The 22897-nt window shown below is 38.7% G+C and overlaps 1 protein-coding gene across 1 annotated transcript; it reads right to left on the bottom strand.

Annotated features, from left to right (window-relative positions):
* Positions 1-3032: 3032 nt before the first annotated feature.
* Positions 3033-21058, bottom strand: LOC135481090 (arylsulfatase B-like). Its single transcript, XM_064761022.1, is given in 10 exon segments — positions 3033-4628; positions 5293-5444; positions 13029-13269; positions 14584-14608; positions 14610-14680; positions 15870-15981; positions 17018-17199; positions 18211-18397; positions 19030-19341; positions 20729-21058. Coding segments are annotated over 9 exon segments (1509 nt in total). The 5' UTR covers positions 19300-19341; positions 20729-21058; the 3' UTR covers positions 3033-4359.
* Between the last annotated feature and the right edge of the window lie 1839 nt (positions 21059-22897).

Consider the following 22897-nt stretch of genomic DNA (forward strand, 5'->3'; position numbering starts at 1 on the left):
TGCGTGGGACAAGCAAACACTACGACAACGAAAATGGTTCAGTTACATCTTAATTTTTGCACCTGAGCCCCCTTTTGTGCACAGGAAAGAACTGTATGGATCATCCCAAAATTTAAAAATGGTTATAGACAAGTGTGAGGATTTATGTTTTCTTATCAGATTGTGAGAGAGCATGTAAATGGAAATACAATGCGTCAGTGACAGTCATCTGAACTATAATCTCAAGAAAACTTCGCTAGACAGAGAAAATACCCTTTTGCCAGTGCACTGTTGTGATGTGATAACAGTGCTCATACCCAAAAACAAAGCCTGCATGTTTAACCCTTAAACTTTATGTAACACAACATGATCTTGGCACATTTTCTTCATGTATAAAATGTTTCAGGTATTGTAATTAGTAAGGTCAAAAGTTGTGATGTGAGCTAAGGCTTACTTTGCTGCTTACATATACACTCAACGTAGCCAAACATTCGGATATGGAGGACTGCCTTCTAGTGCTTCTTTTGATGGTGTTGAATTGCAAAACCCAAATCCATGTGATAATAAATACGTCTACTGTTTCACATAAAGGACGAATCCACTACATCATAATCTCTTCTTAATTACGGTAACCAAATTTGGGGCACATTCGTTAGATCAAAACCAGAAACAAGGTGGAAAAAAATTTCTCAGTACAGATTTTGTTTTACTACACGAATTAAATGTAACTAAATATTTACAAGGTCTGTTTCCTTTGACGCGCATTTTTCTTCTTTACATGATGAGCACATACAATATACGTTTTATTGTAAAGATTTACTTACAATTGTGAATGTTTACATGGCGAATGGCCAAAGATTCCGTGAGACATTTTATTAAATAGGGTAACGTGGGGAGGGGCTTGAGAAAGGGGGCATGTGTGTTGTGGGTACGCAGGACTGTATGGGGGTTAATATGCACTCTCTGGTATTTCATTTCTATGCCTCGTCAACCAAATGCTTATACCCTCTGTTGTGTTCTACGCACATAGTATTGTTAATAATGTGGCATGACGTCATTGTACATGTCACTGTATACGTCATTCTATGGCGTACCACGCGTAGTGGCAAAAGCCTTGCCTAGTCCTGGGCGGTAGATGTAATAAAGCCTTGTCTAGGGCCCTCAACAGTTCAATGGTTCATTCCCTTGACAGGTCTCGGTGTTGGTAGGTTGTCGAAAATGGGTGAAGAGGGGTGAAGGGGTGGTGGTATCTGCATGCATGTATCAAAATATCTTGCTGTGAATGAACATGTAGAAAGGGCACACCGGTTTATTTTTTTTTTGCCCACTAACCTACCTTCACAGTGCCCCGTGCGACCTGACACATCAAAGGGCGCCGAATAAGGCCTTCAAACTGTCGATAAACGCTCTGCAGCGTCGTCTTGAAATGTAATTTAAAATATGTTCTGTGTCATCAAAGAATATTTTTCATTTTGTAAACAATTTGCTTAACAGAATACCCTTCATTTGCAACGCTTTTAGAACAAAACTTTTGACTGAAATGCAGCCAAATGAAGTGTTGCTTTTTATGGAAGCCGGTTGCGGTCGCTCGCGTTTTCTTGCTTTCGACCTTATAAATCAACGGTCGAAAACGCGAAACCGCAGAAGAGCAAAGCGCAAAAAACACGAAAGAGCGAAGGTCGAAAACCCGAAAATGCGAGGCAAAAGCCCGAATAGGCAAGGGAAAACATAAAAGTGCAAAGTTGGCTTTGAGGTGTTCGCTTCGTTTTTTGTTTTGTTTTTCCCTCGCACTTTCGGGTTTTTGACATTTCCTGAAGTCGAAAATGCAAAAGTTGCCAGATGCAAATCCACTATATAGGGTACCGTAGTGGGATACACAACTATTGTTTTTGTCACAGTCTGCGTTATTCATTTTTTTAAAAATTGTATGCTCTAGCCCATGTCATTGTTTTCCGATTTAATATCACGCAATTAGAAAAGACTGAATTAGTGTAGTCTTGATATGGTCCGTATATCACAAGTGTTGGACTATTTTGATGCAAAAAATGAATATCTGTGGTTGATCTGTCTACTGACCAATTTTCACCCACAGGCCATCACGTGACTTAAACGACCAATAGCGAGCTTCCACATTTCTCAACCGATTTGCATAACATTTTCAATCCGGACACCTCCAGTAGTCTTGTACATGCTTATCAATTTTGAATGCAATCGGATCAGCGGTTCTAGAGAAGATTTTTTTCTAGATTTCCATACTACTCCAATATGGCCGAAAAGTGGGTCACAGGTTGGTTAAGTTTTATACTAAAGCAGGTAGCCCAAGCGATTTAGTAATGAACATGTGTAGAAAGTAAACAGCTGTCACACTTAGTTTTTCTCGCAAAACGAAACAAAACAGTTGACAGAGAAGAAAAATATTCTGAGCAAGAACAATAGTCTCGCTTGGAAGCCTAATAATCGGAAGGAAGGCCTACCAGCGTGAACCCCCTAATAAACTCTACAAGTCTAGTGTTTATCATCACAGCTCATCGAATTCAGACACACATAGAGCACACATATAGCCATTTGCACTCACAGATTCTCGACGGAACCCAAACTTTTTCTAATCTTCGGATCAGCCCTAATTGATTCCAAAAGTGAAAGGCAAGATAGACTAACGAAGACAATTTACAAAACTCCATATACTTACTCACACAAACTCAGTAAGTTCAGGAATGTATATTACAAAATATTGAGCATCCTGTTTTCATGTTGAGCATTAATATTTATATATTGATTAATATATTATGGTAACAATAATAATTTTCAATAATAACAAAAATGAGGCATCACCACGTAAATGTAAAAGGTTTCGCAAGCTTTCTTTATCAAGTGACGATGCCGACATAAGGGTCTGAAGCTTGTGAAACCATTTAAATTTAGGTGGTGTCAAATTATCAAATGACCTGAAAACAAATGACCACTTTACTCACACAACCTCAGTAAGTTCAGGAATGTAAATTCTTATCAAATTCTTATATATATATATATATATATATATAAAATATATCATGTTAATATTCATTTTTTATATCTATATTACAGCAATTAGTTTGAACACTACAAAACATAATTGGTAAAGCTCTGATAACAACCGACATATCAACAAAAAAAAATACCTTAAAATACATGAAGTAATGCACCACTGCACCTCTGTATTATATCTACCCATTTTAAGTTATGTATGCATAATCTCTGCATACCACTAGAGTAAAATGTCAATTTACTAAAATTTATAAAAACTTGCATAGAAAACGTCAAATGTAAAATGACACTGCTAGATTCAGCATTCATATAAAAACAATTTCAGACTGCATCAAAACCATTCTGCCCCTCCAAAAAATTGGCTCAGAGAGCCCCTCTGACATTTGCAATATCAACACTAAAGCTATATAACCTGTGTCTACTATAGAGCTCCCACATAGTTGTACATGACGGTCACATTTGCATTAAACTATGTCAGGGACAAAACCCTTCGACTGTTCTAATTGGACAAAATGATTGGTTCAGTTACATGACATACAAAAATCGAGGCGCCAGCCCAGGTGGCTAAACTGTTAAAGGGTTTAATTCCAAACTATTTATAAAAAAATATTATTGTTTTACCTCGAGAATTTTCCTTTAAAGCTATGACAGTGTGGTAATTAACCAATCACACATTAAGGCTTTAAGCCATTCGAAATTTTCAGCACACTCTGACCCAGCGCCCGTCTTTGAACAAGATAAGTACATGTATACTTGTAAATTGAATATTAAAAAAATATGCACTGAGTGTTACAAAGTAACACGTACAAAACGATTATTACAATACGATATTCCTTTAAAAGGACAAGTTTTAAAGTACATTTGTACAACTATCATATCCAACTTATAACATTTCTAGACGTCAGAATTGTAGCGATGAAAATGCTGTTCGTAAATCCATACTGGCTCTGAACAAGAACATGACGCTGAGACCTGTGTTTTCTAAAGGTTGTACAACTAACACTGCAGCACTTGGTTATTTCTTTGAGAAGAGGAAAGAAGAACACAAGCATTTTCTAAGATACTACCCCGAACATTTTCGTTAACAATGCTTTCTCTGTTATTGAACTCCGACGCTCAAACTAACAAATGTTACGCCTGTACCGTAAAAAATGTGTAAATGTGGTAAAGCACAAAACAAACATAAGCCTCAATACGTGACACAGATTACAAGGAAAATGTCACATAAAAACAAATCTTGTTTACAGCTTGAAGGTAATCTAAAAGGGAGCGACAAAACAAAAAGGATTTGTAAAGGGTGCTTTGATGTGATTGGCTGTTACTAAGTGGGACATATCCTCAATGATAACTGTATCATTAGGTCTCCCAGGGACCCCAGACCCCACCATGGAGCTTGGGGTTTGACCTAGGGTCTGGTTTGGGGTAACGCACAGGGACGGCTGTGACATTATAGGCTTGCAGTCTGTCCAGCATCCTTCTAACCACATCCGGGTACTGCTCAGAAAGGTCGTCGCGCTCTTCTGGATCAACAGCGATGTTAAATAGCCACAGATTTTTTGTTGGCGCCTCTGATGAAATCTGGGTTTTCTCTGCCATGTGTGGGGGTGGAATCCAACTGCTGTTACCTAAAGAAATCAACACACGGAGTTAAATCCATAAAGTTGTGGGTTCGAATCCCAACCTAGGCAGACAAGTGTGTTCACTGTTAATTTAATGTGACAAGGTGGTATATAATGCTATATAGGTTGTATTTAGAGGCTGCAGGGAATTTTCCTATAGTTTAGTGGTAGAAGCATGAACTCAAAACCAAGGGACAACTTAATCCCGTAAACCCTTAATCTCCGTTACGCTTGGCGCTGCCAGCAGGGTTGCTGAAGTGGCTTATTGCCGGCCGTGTTACAGAGCGGTTATGTATCTCTGATCTTCAGGGATTTTTCCTTTAGTCTAAATGTAGAAGCGTGAACTTGAAACCCAAAGATCACTGGTTCAAATGGTCAGCTGGTAAAACCAGTGTCATTAAGCTGTCTGAAGGAAGGTATATTTATACATATGATATAACAACACAGCTACATGTAAATCTTGAGTAATCTCAGTTGGTTCTGGCATCGATGTTGAGGTGTCGGCAAAGTGAAATGATTTTGAACACCTAGTTTGGCATTTAATTCAGAGATTCCCCTTCAATATGTTGTTTCAGTTAATAAAAATAACTGCAAAGATCAGCAAAATGCCAATTTCTGTCTAGTGCACCAAGATATATACCTTAACTTTACCCCTTGTTCTATTACAAACCTGGGCCGCCTGTGATAATCTTCCAGTCGCCCACACGAAGAGCCGCTCTCACTGTGTTGTCAAAACTGGCGTTACGGAGAGGCTGACCAGCTTTTTTACTGAGGGGATCTATATTGTGAAGAATTTCCTGACGTTGACTGGGCTTGCCTTGGCTGTCAATGACAAACAATAAAATTGCTCATGGATATTTGATACAGTTTCATGCTGCAGAAGCTTGTATTCTTTCACACAATGTCATGATCCATATTTATGTAATTAAAAAGTTATGATTCTTTATCTAGTCATTGTTGGGCAGTAAATGTGGAAGAGATGAAATTTTATAATAAGGCGCCCAGTGCTGTGATCCAATTCCATTCCCAGGTGTTTGTCTCTTTATATAAAAACTTTCCTGTTAAAAGTGAAAATATCCATAAAGGTATCATAGGAAGGATCATTAAAAAACGATACAACAAAGAACTACTTTCATTTCTTTTACTCTGTTTTTTTTTGTTTTGTTTTTCTGCTGGATTGAATAAAATGCAGTGGAATGATTGAAGTCTTTGATGGCCTTTATTTACCACATTCCTAAATATTGAATGTTAGTGATACAAAACAGATATTTTGTACTTGATTTTTTTAATGTTTAGTTTACCAGTGTAATCTCTATTCACAGAGGTTAAAAAAGCTACCTGCACTACCATAATCTATGTTTATATTCGAGCAAACAAAATGACTTAATGGTCACGGGACCAACCGGTTTGCGGTGAGCTTGATCAGGGAGATGGATCAAAGAGACTGCATTGCTTGACTAAACTTCCGATAAATTACAACAGCTTTTTTTTTTTACATATATACCGGTTAACAGTAGTACCCGTGTGATAATCGTCAAGTTGTTATCACCGGAAGGACTATCAAATACCAAATCACCTGTACAAAGATACCAAGATCGGACACCGAGAAACTAAAACAGATCGTCTATAACAATTTTCAAATGAACAAGTTTATAACTGACCAAGGTATTTTGCCAAAGCTCTCGTTATATAAGTAAAAATTAAGCAATTCACAGCTTGTCAACACAAACATCTCTATTCCCTGCTTTGAGGGCAATGTCATTTTCGGAAAATCCCGCCGCTATCAATAGTTCACTTTGTTTAGGTGGAAGTCATTGTACCTTTCACAAGCGTGCGTCTAGACATACTGACGAAGGGCAAGAATATTCTAGATTTCACTGAGCAATCCAATGATCGAAAGCTGCTCTCAGCGGGCTGATCATGCAAATTATCCGTGGGCACTGTGTTATTCCAGGAATGTGCCCTGTCATAGTTTGAGTAAAGTACATGGCCATGACATGGCAGACAGACCAATTTCATCACTGCATAACGTTGCCTTACATGTCAATAAAAGAGAAACACCTAAGAGAGTAAAACGTGTGTTCGACTGGAAGGCAAGTTTCCCTTTACTGGCCCTCTCTTGAGATCTTCCTCTCAGCCGACTTCATCAAGTGCTGACAAAAAGAGGAAGTTAGAAGTTTTTACAGACTCTCTTAATAATGGACAGGACAGCTGGCCGGCTTTTATTGTTCTCTCGACTAAGAGTGAACAAAAGCCGGCTTCAAAAATTCACCCTTTTGTATTGAAAAGGGCTCTCCAGGGCACAGCTGGAACATTAAAAACCGTTAAAAAGTTAAGATCCGGAGATATTCTCATTGAATGTTTCCGGAAGCAACAATCAAAAAATTTATTATTATTAAATAAAATTGCTGATACATCTGTTTTCGCATCCCCGCACAATTCCCTGAACAGCTGTCAGGGAATAATTCGTGACCGGGATGGTGATATTATTGACTTGTCTGAAGAGGAAATATGCGCAGAACTGAAATCACAGGGTGTTGCCAGAGTTAAACGCTTCACTATGAAGAAATCTGGCAACATCATTAAACTTAATACATATCTTTTGACCTTTAACACAACCTCGCTTCCGTCGTATATCTACATTGGCCCGTATAGGGTTAGTGTAGATTTATACATTCCCAACCCTACACGCTGCTTTACTTGCCAAAAATTTGGTCACGGCAAGGGCCAATGTAAAAATAAAATGGTTTGTTTTAGATGCGGCAGTGAGGGTCATGATGGTTTCGACTGCAGCAGCACAGTTAAGTGTTGTAATTGCAGTGGAGATCACATGGCCTCCTCCAAGGACTGTCCGTTTTTTATTAAAGAAAAGCAAATAATAAATCTAAAAACTAAAAATAATATCTCTTATCAGGAGGCCCGCAAATTGGCCTCCGTCTCTAACACTTCACTGCAATCTTCGTTTGCCAATGTGGTCAAGCGAACTACAACATCTGTTGGAACTCAAACTTCATTAACATGGCCCAATGGAAACGACAAACCTAGCTTCACATCTTTACAACCTGCTGCTCAACCTGCGCATATTTCCTGCTCAACACAGACCACTGCACAACAGCAAATAAAACCAGTCAATAATAAACAACAAACTGATAAACCTGAAATTGACCAATTCAAAAACAAATCTGCCAAAACCAAATCTGAAAATAAATATAATAGTGATAATAGTGAACCTAGCGGTCCCACAGAGCGTCCCTCTAAGGCCACCAGGGACCCTGTCCAAACTTTTAATAGATTTGGATCGTTGGAGGACGTTGGTCCTACAACATCGGATGCGGATGTGATGGATACATCACCCGCAACAGGGAGATCTTCCAGCCGATCTCCAAGGAAGGGTCGTCCTCGGTCCAAACATAAAGAGAAATCTCCTATACGTCTCCCTCCATAATGTCTTATTTAGACAAAATTATACAGTGGAATTGTCGAGGTCTTAAGGTAAATTTTATTGAAATAACACAGCTAGTTCAATCAGTTAATCCTATTGCCCTGTGTCTTCAGGAAACTCACCTGAAGACATCTGACAAAGATACAGTTGCCCTTAAAAATTATTCCTTATACAGCACTTATTCAAATGAAGAAGATCGAGCTGCAGGCAGCTCTTCCATCTTCGTGAATAACAATGTTATTCACAGCCCTGTTGCTCTGGATACAGAACTGCAGGCTGTGGCTGTTCGTGTTTCATTGTCCGAAACAATCACATTATGTTCGGTGTATATTCCCCCGAACATTTCTTTGTCAGCTTTGCAGTTACATAATCCAAAAGAACAATTACCCAAACCTTTTATACTTATGGGAGATTTTAATTCCCATAACCCCCTAACATAAATAATAAGGGCAAGATAATGGAAGATTTTTTATCGAAAGAGGAACTGTGTTATTTCAATGATGGTTCTAACACCTATTTACATCCAGGTAATGGCGCTTATTCTGCTATCGATCTCACTATCTCAGATCCATCACTTCTCCTTGATTTTTCTTGGAAGGTGCATGACGATCTTTGTGGTAGTGACCATTTTCCTATAATCCTAGAACATATCACTTCTAATTCTTTAGAACGTGTAGCTAGGTGGAAATTCGATAAAGCAGATTGGATCGCATTTGAGATGTTCTGTGAGGCTGATATCACCCCAGACACTCTCAAAGCAGCAGATGATCCTATGTTAAAATTTAACGAGCTTGTATTACGAGCTGGCGATAGAACTATACCTAAGACCTCGACATATCCAAAATCCAAAAGTAAACCCTGGTACGACAATGACTGTCGTAAAGCCATAAAGGACCGTAAAAAGGCTGAACGTAGATTTAATCATTGTCCTACTGATAATAACTTAAACCAGGTTCGTATTTTTAGAGCTAAGGCTCGTCGATTACTCAAGTTCAAGAGACGATCTTGTTGGCGGAACTTTGTTTCGGGCATTACGTCAAAAACACCCATGCGTAAGGCCTGGAACATGGTTCAGAAACTTAAGGGCAAAAATAATAAAGCAAAAGTTCAGCATTTAAAAGATGGAGATAATATATTAACTTCTCCATCCGATATAGCTAATAAACTAGCTGAAACAATCTCAAAGAAATCTTCTTCTGAGAATTATACTAAAGAATTCCAACGTATTAAAAACCAGAAGGAGAAAATTAAATTGCCCTTTTCTTCTAAGAATTTAGAAGATTATAATCATCCTTTTAATATCGATGAACTTAAAACTGCATTAAAAAAGGCCCACGATACTGCTTGTGGTCCTGATAATGTATATTATAAGTTTCTGAATCATTTACCACCTGAGCCACTAGACACTCTCCTGGACTTGCTTAATAATATTTGGATAACTGGTAATTTTCCACCATCATGGAGGGAGGCGTGTATTATCCCGGTTCCCAAACCGGGTAAGGATCATACTGATCCAAATAATTACCGTCCCATAGCTCTTACCAGCTGTGTCTGTAAGACTATGGAACGGATGATTAATGATAGACTTGTTTGGTTTCTTGAAACCAACAAGTTATTTTCTAATATTCAATGCGGTTTTCGTCAAGGTCGATCTACTTTAGATCACCTTGTTCGATTCGAAACCTTTATTTGCAATGGCTTCATGAATAACGAACATGTGGTGTCCATATTTTTCGACCTTGAAAAGGCCTACGACACCACATGGAAATATGGTATTTTAAAAGATCTCGCGGATATGGGTCTTAAAGGTCGCTTACCTATATTTATAGCCGAATATTTATCAGATCGTCAGTTTAAGGTACGGGTGGGGTCCACTCTTTCTGACTCTTATGAGCAGGAAATGGGTGTACCCCAGGGCAGCATTCTATCACCAACTCTGTTTAGCATAAAAATAAATAGCCTAGCAAAAACATTAACATCAGGCACAGAGGGTTCTTTATACGTGGATGATTTCCTTATATGCTACCGAGCTAGGAATATGAATAATATCGAACGTCAGTTGCAGCTTTGTCTCAATACAATCGAGAAATGGGCAACTGAAAACGGTTTTAGATTTTCAACGTCTAAAACCGTCGGTATGCATTTTTGTAATAAACGGGAACTTCACCTTGACCCTGAGCTTAATTTTTGTGGTGAACAGGTTAAAATTGTTGGAGAAACAAAATTTTTAGGTACAATATTTGATAGTACACTATCTTTTATACCTCATATTAAAATGCTTAAAGCTAAATGTACAAAGGCTCTCGATATAATTAAGGTCGTGTCTAGCATCGACTGGGGTGCTGACCGATCAGTTTTACTTAATTTATATCGTTCTCTGGTGAGGTCTAAATTGGACTATGGATCCATCATTTACGGTTCCGCTAGGAAGTCGTACATTAAAATGTTGGATCCTGTTCATCACCAAGGTTTGAGGCTCAGCCTTGGTGCTTTCAGAACCTCACCAGTAGAAAGTTTATACGTGGAGGCAAATGAGCCTTCTTTATATAACCGACGTATAAAACTTAGCCTTCAATACGCTAATAAGCTTAAAGTTCATCCAACAAACCCTGCCTACGACTGTGTTTTCAACCCATTATATGTAGACAAATATATTTAATGTCCTAACAAGATCCCTTCGTTCGGTCTTCGCATACGGGACCATATTGTGGGAGCTAACATCAAGCTAGAGTATATAGCTCCGGTGTCTTTTCCGGAGTCCACAAACTAAACTAATATTTGATCTACGTAAATATAATAAATCCAATACAAATCCTCTTATAATTCAGCAAAGTTTTGCTGAAATCAAGGCTCATTATATGGATTATAAATTTATATATACTGACGGGTCAAAGGATGGGGATAGGGTTGCGGCTGCGGCTGTCTTAGAGCAGCGGGTCACTTCTCCTCGTCTGCCACCTTCATCTTCTATCTTTTCTGCAGAGGCCAGGGCTATACTCCTGGCCTTATCATATGTTTCCTCTGGGCATGTCCAGAGGGCAGTGATATTCACCGACTCGCTGTCTTGCCTTTTGGCGATTCAGAATAATAAATTTAAAAATCCATTGATACTTGAGATAATAGCCAAACACCCAAAACTAATTAAAAGAGGTAAAGATATTATATTCTGTTGGATACCAAGTCACACTGGTATCCATGGACACACAGTCGTGGACAGGGAAGCGAAAGCTGCCCTATATAAACATGTATCTCGGGTTAAAATCCCTTATACTGACGTGAAGTCTAATATTCTTAAATATATTCGTCGCCTTTGGCAGGGTGAATGGGACTTGCAGATCCATAATAAACTGCATGCCATTCATCCTATCATTGACTACAATGCCTATACTTGTCAAATGTCTCGCAGAGACCAAGTAGTTTTAACGAGGTTTCGTGTTGGGCATTCTCATCTGACACACAATTTCATCTTAGATGGGAGCAGTGCTCCCGAGTGTGTTGGTTGTGCTGCTCAATACGGCATCAAACATATCTTGGTTGACTGTGTGGACTTTGCTCATGTTCGGCAAAGGTTCTACACGGTCACCTCTATATATGATTTATCATATATCATAAAATATAAATTTTAATTGTCATAAATATCTATAGATAAACAGTTATATACATATATATTTATACATGTACTATAACCCTGGTTTTCGAGTTTTAACTCTTATTTTTCTTTTATACGATTTTAAACATGTCTGTACTTTTTGTTTTACTTTTGGTGTTCATATTATCATATCGAAAACCTTAACCGTCTCACTTTTTCACCTTGTTCTCGCCACGATATGGCTGAAATATTGCCGATGTGGCGTTAAGCCAAAATCATTCATTCCCTTTACTGGCCACGTGTCTACCATGGCGGGAGAAGGACACCAATGGGACAGCTCGTTGTCAAAGATGAAGGCAGTGGGGGTGGTGACGTGAGGGCTTCACACTATGTTATAAAACAATTAGATTTATTAAAGAAAGACTTCAATTTATTTCCAGAATTCATGTGGTGTGGATCTTTAAATTACCTGCAACGAGGTTTTACATTTTTATCATAAAATGCCTTTAAAGTCCATTTTTTCATACTACGTAGATTCTGGCTAGAGTGTGTATGGAAGCCGATAGCGGCCATGTGTGCTGTGTTGTTCCTATTGATTATTTAGACCAGAAATTAATGCAGAGGTACAAAACTACGAAAGGACGAAACAAAAGTACGAAAGTGCAAAGCAAAACAACCAGGTTTTGCCATCTCATCTTTTTGTACTTTCATCTTGCCCTTTCGTGCCTTTCTTTCGCCCTTTTGTTCTTTCGAGTTTTCATTCATACAAAACATACGAAATGGCAAAACAACGAAACAATGAAAGGGCAAGGTTCCACCAAACTTCACACTTTCGTACTTTTGCCCTCCTGCTATAAATCGCTGTGTGCATTACGCACCAGAAGCAAAAGGTCGAAAGGATGAGACCTTGCATTTTTTTTATAGGCGATTACCATTTTTTTACCATCTATGTTTTTGATTGTGTGCTTAAGGCTTAATGTGACTTTCACCCTTACTTCTGCCATGTTCCCACATAGGCTACATTTATGTAGTGCTGCGTAACAGGAATATCACTCCAAATACACCAGACACTACACACAAAACCACAGTATGCTGACAACTGACTGACAAGCATTGGCCAATTTCCTTAGGCCGATGTGTGCCAAGTGAGCAAATTAACATAATAACCAATTCTAAAGTTTCAGGTATAACTTCACTGTCATTACATCGATTTATTAATTTCTTAATCTGGTTGATACCTAATGCCGCTTGCAGGAATATTCCACTTCAATGTGAACTATAAGGTGAAGAAAACCAATCAAAAGTCCATCTATATTCCATTTCATGCTATTTGGGTCCATGTTTACAACTGCAGGTGTATGATTTGTATCCTTGCCTTATTGTTTCCCACTGGTCATGGCCGTCCAGTTTGGTTCCATTGAGAGATCCTTTAGCAAGGTTGACCAGGGTTGGATACCAGTCAGTTACATGCATTAGGCCCGTGTTAATTGTGCCAGGTTTGGTCAGGCCGTTGCCATGGACAAAGCCAACACCTTTCATCCCTCCATCCCAAAGTGAACCCTTCCAGCCCCGGAGTGGCCAATTGTTCCCGCCTTCCAGAATTTGACCGCCATTGTCTGTAAACATATTTTTCATGCCAGCACTTAAGTTTCTCTGATAACAAATTAACAAGACTTCACCAAAAATGTTCTTAAGTGACCCAATATAAAGGTCGATGAATCAGTCAGAATCAAGCAAAATGTGTCACTTGAAGAAAGCTAAACTTCACAGTTTGTAACACAGTAAGTTTACAAAATACTTAAATACATTTAATAGGCCGCATGTGTAATTTCTAACAATACCAACAAAATATTTCATAGCATACATCCTTAATTTTTTTTGAGACAAAAATGCAGATATATGAATGAGTGTTTTACATTTGAAATATGCAAACTACAAGTATTTATTGATTTATTTGGTTGGTGTTTTATGCCGCACTGAAGAATATTTCACTTATACGACAGCCGCCACCATTATGGTAGGAGGAAACGGAGCAGTGCCTGGGGGAAACGCACGACCATCCACAGGTTTCTGACAGAACTTCCCACGTACAGCCAGAGAGGAAGCCAGCATGAGCTTGACTTAAACTCAGAGCGACCGCATTGGTGAGAGGCTCCCTGGGTCATTCCGCTGCACTAGCGCGCTAACTAACTGAGCCATGCAGGCCCCTCAAACTACAAATATGATATATACCCTAACTGACCTAAAATTTCGTCCACAAATGTGCATTTTTAGAGGCAAATAAATGTCACAAAATATTATTTTTGGTCATGAAATTGACAATTTTCCAGCGGGATATCACCCCTTGTTCCAAGCAAACCTCAAAACACTTTTTCTAAAATCAATAAAACTCACAGAATTAGGAAAAATGGACAACTTAGTCATGAACGAATTTTATGGTCCTTTACGGTATGTACAAGTCACATGTATTTGAGCATAAAAACTGTATGAAACATCAACAAGACTTAAGTGTAAGTTCAGAACATCTGCGACGTCCCTTCAACAGGATTTGATGTCGTCTTCATTCAGCAAATTTGTTAAGCGAATGGGCCATGTTAAAATACAGGTCAAGGTTACAAGATAAGATGTCAAGTGAATGGGCCATGTTAAAATACAGGTCAAGGTTACAAGATAAGATGTTAAGCAAATGGGCCATGTTAAAATACAGGAGGTCAAGGTTACAAGATAAAAGGTTAAGCTAATGGGCCATGTTAAAATACAGGAGGTCAAGGTTACAAGACAAGACGTTAAAAATTTGACTTAAAGACTCACACACATGTACATGTACATGACATAAAGAATGACCGACTTTATACAGAACTGCGTTGTACCAGCTAAAACTTTATTCTCTTGACAAGCTTTTGAGACAGAAGTTAGAGTATACAACCTACCTGTAGTGAAAACCATAAAAGTGTTTTTCAAACATGAACTTGTCCTGGAAAGCCTTAGTAATGTTTCCCACAGCTTCATCCATACATGTCACCATACCTTGACAAATAACGACAGGTGTAAAACCATTTATGTATTATTACATAACAAACCAGAATTCACAACTGCCCTATAACATCTCGCCCTCTGGCTTTTCTATAAAAGTGAATGGCCCTGGTTAGTTTGACTGTCTGACAGTTAAAGGGACTAAAAGACTTGCTTTGATGCCATAAACAATAGCAAGGTCAGTATGCATAAATGATGAGTATTACAAAAGTGTAATATTTAATCTAGCTTTGGATTAGATCCAGCTTGGACTTAAGTTACATTTGTTATGTATTTTAATAAAACTGCTTCTGATAAACCACTTCAGGAAATGTAGAGTATATTAATAAAGTTTTAAGTTCTATACATGCATCTTAGCGTACATCATACATGTTACAAATATATTTCTACAATCAGCAAATTAAAAAAAAATATTCCAGAAGGCATGAATTGTTTATTTGCTTGTCTATGTTAACAGTATTGCTGTCACATCACAACAGTTCTTCCTTGTGGCACACCAGTTACAGTGTCACAATTTGTATTGCCGCCTCCCTGGAATACTATGTCTAGACACCAGAAATGATTATCCCCCCTAAATGGTCTACTGACTGAGGGCCAACCAGCAATTGGCCTTAACTTCCCCATTTACAAATCAAGGACAAAGAAAAAAAATTTTACTGAAATTCAACCCTGCAAAGAGATCCCAATCTCCAAAGGTCACATCTGGCAGCCTCTCCCAATACTGACTTGTCTCTAACTAGATCTGAACACAGACTTACACTTAGTCTACTATTCATAAAATCCGATTCCTGCTTCCCTACTACGGGAAATGAAACTCTTCCATTTTCTTGTGGATTAAAACAGTCATTTTGAATGCTTGGTGCTGAGCTTTGATCTTTTCCACATCTGACTAATATGGTTCTTATACATGTAGAGTCGACAAAGTGGCAGTGCCCTATCAGCTCCTATCACTTGAGAGGTCAGCCAGTGCCAATAATTTATTGACGGAAATTCACCGCTGATGGACACCAGTGAAGATGAAACTAGTTCAACTGACCTGGTCACTGCTGGGTGAACTACTCAAACCACTGGCCCCGGCCGACAGATTATGAGAAGCATGATTTAAACCAGGCTGGAAATCATCAAATCTAAACTCTAAAGGCACTTGAATTGTTACATAAAATGATTGACAGATTGATTTTACCAGCATAGGTCCTCCTGTTTTTGTCCTGTATGAAATCGTACATCTGTGTATATTTCTCCGGCACTTCTAACGGAGCGTGAACAGCTTGGAAGGCTATGTACAGAAACAGTGGCTGAAAATACAGGAAAATTATGCAAATATGTTTGTCAGGTATTGAACAAGTGAACATTTGTTTTCTTTAAGCTTAATATCCGACGGTGTTTTATGCGCATAGGAAACAGGAGTGCCTGAGGTAAACCACTCAACTTTGGCTAGTTACTGACAAACTTTCTCATATTTTCTACAAATATGCACACTACACTGGTAGAAGACAGGTGGTTTTCAATGCACATCTGACTGCGCGAATGTCCACATGAGCCTAAATGACAGCTTTTGTCATCCGAACAGTAAACCCGCTAGAATAGTAGCATGGGAAAACTACAAACTTCCCATCCATGCATATAGCTGTGTAAATTGGCAATGCATAGTGCATAGGCCTCATATCGTTTTGTTGTTTAGTAGAGTAAACTGTTTGTTGTGATTGTAAATTTAAACAATTAAATTTATTTATTTATTTATTTATTTGATTGGTGTTTTACGCCGTACTCAAGAATATTTCACTTATACGACGGCGGCCAGCATTATGGTGGGTGGAAACCCGGCACAGCCCGAGGGAAACCCACGATCATCCGCAGGTTGTAAACAATTAAAAACAAAACAACAAGTTCTTCCTGTGTTTTGATGAGATTTATGTTGGGAAACAAATACTATGTTTCATGTGGCCACTGATATAAATGTAGATATCTAATTTATTTCTTGTAGATACGAGTGTGCTGTGCATGATTTCCTCCACACACACGTGTCTAACACAGTTTGCATGATTTCCTCCACACCCACGCCTGTGTCTAACAGAGTTTGCGAGACAGATAACAAAAACCCCAATAGAATAAAATACCAATAAAAGTGTAACACTAGATGTAGGGTTGCCCTCATTAAATGAATGGCGAAGGTTAAAAGAGAGGTGGCCAAGGTTAAAGAGAGGAGGCCAAGGTTAAAAGAGAGGATGCCAAAGTTAAAAGACAGAAGGTTAATTCATCTCACCTGATGATAACAACCAAGTTGTAGAGCCAACATAGATATACCCCAAAAATTGGCCAAACAAGTCTCACCTTATTTGGATCATGGGAGTTAACCACATCTATGGCCCGCTGAGCAAAGACATGTGTAGAGTAGTTCCCCTTGTCTTGATAATCAACTTTATCGCCGTCTCTTAAGTCGTAACCACAGAAGCCTTTCAACAGGTAGGAGCAGGTATTGTGGCTGTAGTAATCCTCACTGCCGCTGTAGTAACCTTCATGGGGAAACCAAACACAAATAGACAGACAGTCTATAGTAACTTTCAAAGCCAAATTTGTTTTCAAATTCCACCTAACCACCTTAAGAAGGGACTGAAGATTTTGGGCTATCTTTCCAAATCTAAGATAAAAAAGCTTTTTGTAAAATGAGCTTAACAAAATCGCTAGTCGTATAACTGAGTTAGCTGTCTAAGTTTTATAGGCTTTGACTTTTCGTGGAATGGGCCCTTAGTGTCCACCTCATCAACAAAGAGGCAGAGGATCAAACCTGAGCCCGGTCCTGCGTTCTGTTCATGATCAGAGATACATTGCTCAGTTGTCATGGTGTTGATTAGTAGAGCGCCCACCTCATATTAAGCAACGACTCACGGATTATATTCTTTAAGTCCAGTCATACCTACTGGACTTACCTACAAGAGATATACAAGTGTGCTGTTGATAAGAACGTGTCCAGGTACTTTAATACAAAATAAAAAAAGTTTACAGATTTAGTACAAACTCCCTGTCAGAAATATAAGTTTTATAGGACGCACAGAAATAGCTTAAAATGACTGAGTGGGTTTCCCCTGGGCACTGCCCGGTTTCCTCTCACCATAATGCTGGCCGTCGTCGTATAAGGGAAATATTCCTGAGTATGGCATAAAACACCAAGCAAATAAATAAATAAAATTGCTGAGAATGCATTTCCAAGCATACACAAAATCTGTGGGCTCCATGTTATATTAGAACTTTTTATCTCACTACGTTGGGGGTAAAATGTTCACAAAAATTCAGTTAAAAACTATATAAAAATTCCTAGGTCGACAACTCTGACTCACAGGGACAGTAGGGACTGTAGTGGGTCGTTGGGTCATGTCACTGGGTGTGTTGTCTTAATTGTCTGGTGTCTTCAGCATAATGTTACAGCTGTACAGAAATTACCAAAGGCGTCTGTGACCTTTGTCGATTAGCTCAAGACATGCCAGAAGAAAATCACCCAACCGAACAGAAGTAATTAAAACCCTCACCAAAATAGGAATCGAAACCGCGGCGTGTAGGCAAATACTCTTCCTTGTAGAAGCCGATGTGCCACTTGCCCACCATGTGCGTGGAGTACCCAGCTTCTTTCATCTTGTCTGCCAGGGTGGGGTCCTCTAGAGGAAGGCCGTTAGGCTGTGTCTTCCAGATGATGCCATGCTGCAGACCGGTGTGGATCTGAAATAATTCATGTACATGTACATAAAGAATACATCAATTAAATTGTGATTGGAATTGTGCAATCCCAATGCCATTATATATGTCTCAACGGCTGTTCTCAGCAGAGTTCTCAGAGAGACAAGAAAAGCCAGCACACATAGTATTCCCTGCCAGAGAATGAAATTACTATGTACAGCTAGTACACAGCATATATACAACTTAATTATTGCTTGCCTCTCTGGGGCCTCTTTCAAAAAGCTTTGTAAAAGATACCGTCTAGGTTACAGTGCCACAATTAAGGCGACATCATTTTCAAAAAAAGTCACTAAAAATTGATTCATGATGATTCATTGTGAGAGTAGGCCCTGGTTCTAAGAGATAATTGATTAAACATATCACATGGGTGCAGTATTCTCACAGTATACTAGCAGTAACTTGTGGGAATTTTTCTTTTGCTCTGTTGGTAGAGTCCTGCATGATTTTGGACTTAAGCCGAGAGATCAGAGTTCAAATCCCAGTGAGACCCAACATGATTATCAGTTACAAAAGGATGAAGAGTATGTGTGAGGTGGCACACCAGCAATAGTACATTTAAGATGTCATATGGTCATTACTAATTTTATAATAGCAGAATTACAATTATAGCTTACCTGGTATTTGCCTGAGAACAGCTGACTGCGGGTCGGTGTGCAAATCGGCTGTACATAGTAATTCTCCAGCTTCACCCCATCTCCAGCAAGTTTGTCCAGATTGGGAGTTTTGATTTCGGAATTGTGGTAACCAATGTCATGGAAACCATAGTCATCAGCTACTATAAAGAGGATGTGGGGCTGTTTGTTGCTCTGACTTTGCACAGTGAATTCTCCCAAAGCACAGAGAAACACTGCAGCCACAGCAGATAATGTGGTTTTCCAAGTCATCTAGAATTTGTCTGAGGCAGAGATGAGAACTGTCTCGTCTGGCTGTGATCAGGTAAATAGAACAAACAACTATGAAGAAATCCTGTATATTTCTTTATCTAGGCTACATGAACAAAACAATGTAATTATCTTCCAATGACACAATGAACTTTATTCACTGAGCAAGGCCATATAGGTGGGGGCTAATGGCAGATTGACTATCACATGCAAGGGTCCAGGGCCTGCCTAGGCCCTGGAGGCTCCAGGGTCCTAGACGGCTGAAGATGCAACCTCGCACTTACAGGGGTATCTTTTATCACACCGTGCATGCGTTTTCTCTTGGGAAAAAAAGTCAGGAAGTTCAGTGGACTTTTTGTAATTAACGTTGTACTAAGTCAACTTAGAATTTTTTCTTTTTTGTTTCTGATATCGGATACAAATAATTAAACTTTAGGTGTACAAGTGAGCAAAATAATTAAAAATTAGGTGTACAAGTGAGCAAAATAATTAAAAATTAGGTGTACACGTGAGCAAACACCAGGTATCAACTGAATGAAAATGCTGAATGCCGACTTGTGTTTCTACCATTGAATTCACTGGTTATTTTCTTCCAGATCCAGCTCATCAGTATGGTCTTGGTGGACACGTTATACAACTGTATCAATATTACAAACAATGTTACCCACCCTTTATAGTCTACTTTATCATATATTGTGTATCATTTGTTGATTTTTTTTTCTAAATAATTGCTCGACTATTTGCACTTTATGTGCAGTTTTAAAGTAACAACTTATAATCTTGTTAATTTCATTAAATTCCTGTACAATGAACTTGTTTTAATTTTGCCCTCACATCTTATATTCAATCGTTGTTTAGTAAACATTGTTTCTGTATACATATGCCTAATTGTAGATTTTTTCTTTATCAATCTTGTTTATCAAAAATTGTTTAAATAAAACTGAAATATTGAATCATGTATCGCCTAGCGTCAGTTATAAAGATGCTGCTATGGCAAATAGAAATAGAATTCGTTATTTGGACACTTCACTTGCTATTATTTCATATTACTTTCTAAAGCATGTGGAATGACTTCATCTCCTGATCACATGTTATTGTCACCTCCATATAACACGAAAAATGTCCGTTCGTAAATTAAATTAATAAGTTCCTTGTCCCAAAAACTTTATCTTTTCTTTATTATTAAAGCAGTATGTTCCAATCGATAAAGACGGCGGTCCGCGAGTTTTCGTTTTTGCTACAGATCCTATATTTGATATTTAATTTAGCCGGGCCGTCTGCTACGATAGCATAAGATCGGTTCTCATTTATTACATTTACGAAAACGATATTAGCGTCGCCATGTATGATTACACCGTGATTTTAAGTACACAATAAGTCATGCACAAAAGTTCATAACTCACTACTTGCAACGAGTCCAAAGTATACTTACACTGTGTACCACAAGAGTAAAGCAGGCGCACGCAGACGATGAACGATTCTTCCAGAGTGTATGAAAACAACGAAACGTAAAAAACTCGAAAAGGGACTGAATTTCGAAAGGAGTAGCGCAGATTAAAATGCTAGTCCCAGATTATCTGTAACAATATACATGTACTTGACGGAAAAAATCGATAACCCTAGCATATTTTAAGCCACAGTCACGTGGCCATTCAATGTCAGGCCATTTGAACCAACAACTTTAAGTTGAGTTTAACAGCAACATTTGACCTACACTGGTTTCACAGCTTATAAAACAAATCCCACTTTTGTCTTCCCTCGCCTTTTCTTCACGCACGTGACGCGGTTTCGTATTTGTTTACATAAAGAGCTACACGAAGGGAGATAACTGTTAAATACTTGCGACCTATCGAGGACCTGGGCCTATCAATGTCAAGTGGGACAATAATACAGTAAGTGTTTTGATATTCTGAAACGCATTAGCTGATACTCTATACATGCAACTTTTTTTATAACTTGCAAAAGATTTTACAAAATCGAGGTCTTAGTCGACCACCTGTCATAACATCACTCTACAGATACTGCTATCACTGTTTAATCAATTTTAGCGTCTGTGGTGAATATTAGGCCCCTACCTGTGACAAGGGGAAATAGTCTGCCGTCGTTAGTTTTCATACTCCACGGTTTGATACTCGGATGATTTTGACGTACCGCCTTTTTTGTTGTTGTTGTTGTTGTAGTTCATGAGATAATTGATTGGCAAATGATTTGTTAATTTGCGATTTTAAATTTTGCCTTAATATTAATAGCTTAATAACATACGGTATAGGGGCCTCCGTGGCTCAGTCGGTTAGCGCGCCAGCGCAGCGTAATGACCCAGGAGTCTCTCACCAATGCGGTCGCTGTGAGCTCAAGTCCAGCTCATGCTGGCTTCCTCTCCGGCCGTACGTGGGAATGTCTCCCAGCAACCTGCAGATGGTCGTGTGTTTCCTCCGGGCTCTGCCCGGTTTCCTCCCACCATAATGCTGGCCGCCGTCGTATAAGTGAAATATTCTTGAGTACGGCGTAAAACACCAATCAAATAAATAAATAAATACGGTATAGAGACGGGCTGAAAAAACGAAAGATATCCAAGAGAACAGGGGTTACGCAAGACCTCTGATCTAAATTTTGGGGATTCTCGGCAAAAATTAATAAACGCAATGAATTCAAGTCAAATTGTGTGCATTTAACACAATATTTCTGCCGTAAAGTCTTAGGCATCCTTCATAGTACAGTGAATTAACGAAGTGACTAATGTGAATAGGTTACCTCACGGGGAAGAGTTCGAATCTTTGTGGTGCTTCAGTTTTTCTGTCTTCTTTGTAAACATATGTTTGTATCAGTAAATCTATATGCCATCTTGCATTAAATATTTATTTATTTATTTGATTTGATTACTCCATACTCAAGAATAATTTCACTTATACGACAGCGGTCAGAATTATGGTGGGAGGAAACCAGGCAGGGCCCCGGGTCTTGCATTAAATAAGTGTTATCATGAATTACAATGGAAAGAATGATTATGGCTTAACGCGAGGTCGGCAATATTTCAGCCATATCGTGGCGAAAACATGTTTACACGTGGAGATAGAAATAGAATGGATAATTGTTAAGCCATGGTATGCGTAACGTGTGGCAACTGTAGCGAAATTATACGTGAATCCTGGTTGACAGCACACATTGTCTTCTAGCTATCATTAACATTAACATGCTAAGCGTAGCGGAAGTATAAGCCTGAAAGTTTTGTTATATTGTTAGGTATATAGTGTGACTGGAGCAGGTTACCACTTTTCGATTTTGTGACCTATGTGGATAGCTTCAGTGCATGTTTGGAACTTTCTTAGTCGCATGTTTGCCTTATAACAGAGTAAAGAATAAAGAGAAGAAAGTAAAAATAAAATAAAGATTAAAACAGAACTGAAAAAAGAGAGAGCCAGGAGAAGGGGGGTGGGGGGAGGGGGTAGTAAGTGTCCGTTGTGATACCAATATCAGAAATTCAAGCACTTCGATAAATTCCGTGAAGTAAATGCGAGTCTTTGTCAAGTCATTTCCAACCGCATTTGGGAATACGAATGAGTGAGTGCTTGGGGTTTAACGTCGTACTCAACAACTTTTCATC

The sequence above is a fragment of the Liolophura sinensis genome, chromosome 13 (genome assembly GCF_032854445.1).
Source record: "Liolophura sinensis isolate JHLJ2023 chromosome 13, CUHK_Ljap_v2, whole genome shotgun sequence".
NCBI classification, from domain to species: Eukaryota; Metazoa; Mollusca; class Polyplacophora; order Chitonida; family Chitonidae; genus Liolophura; species Liolophura sinensis.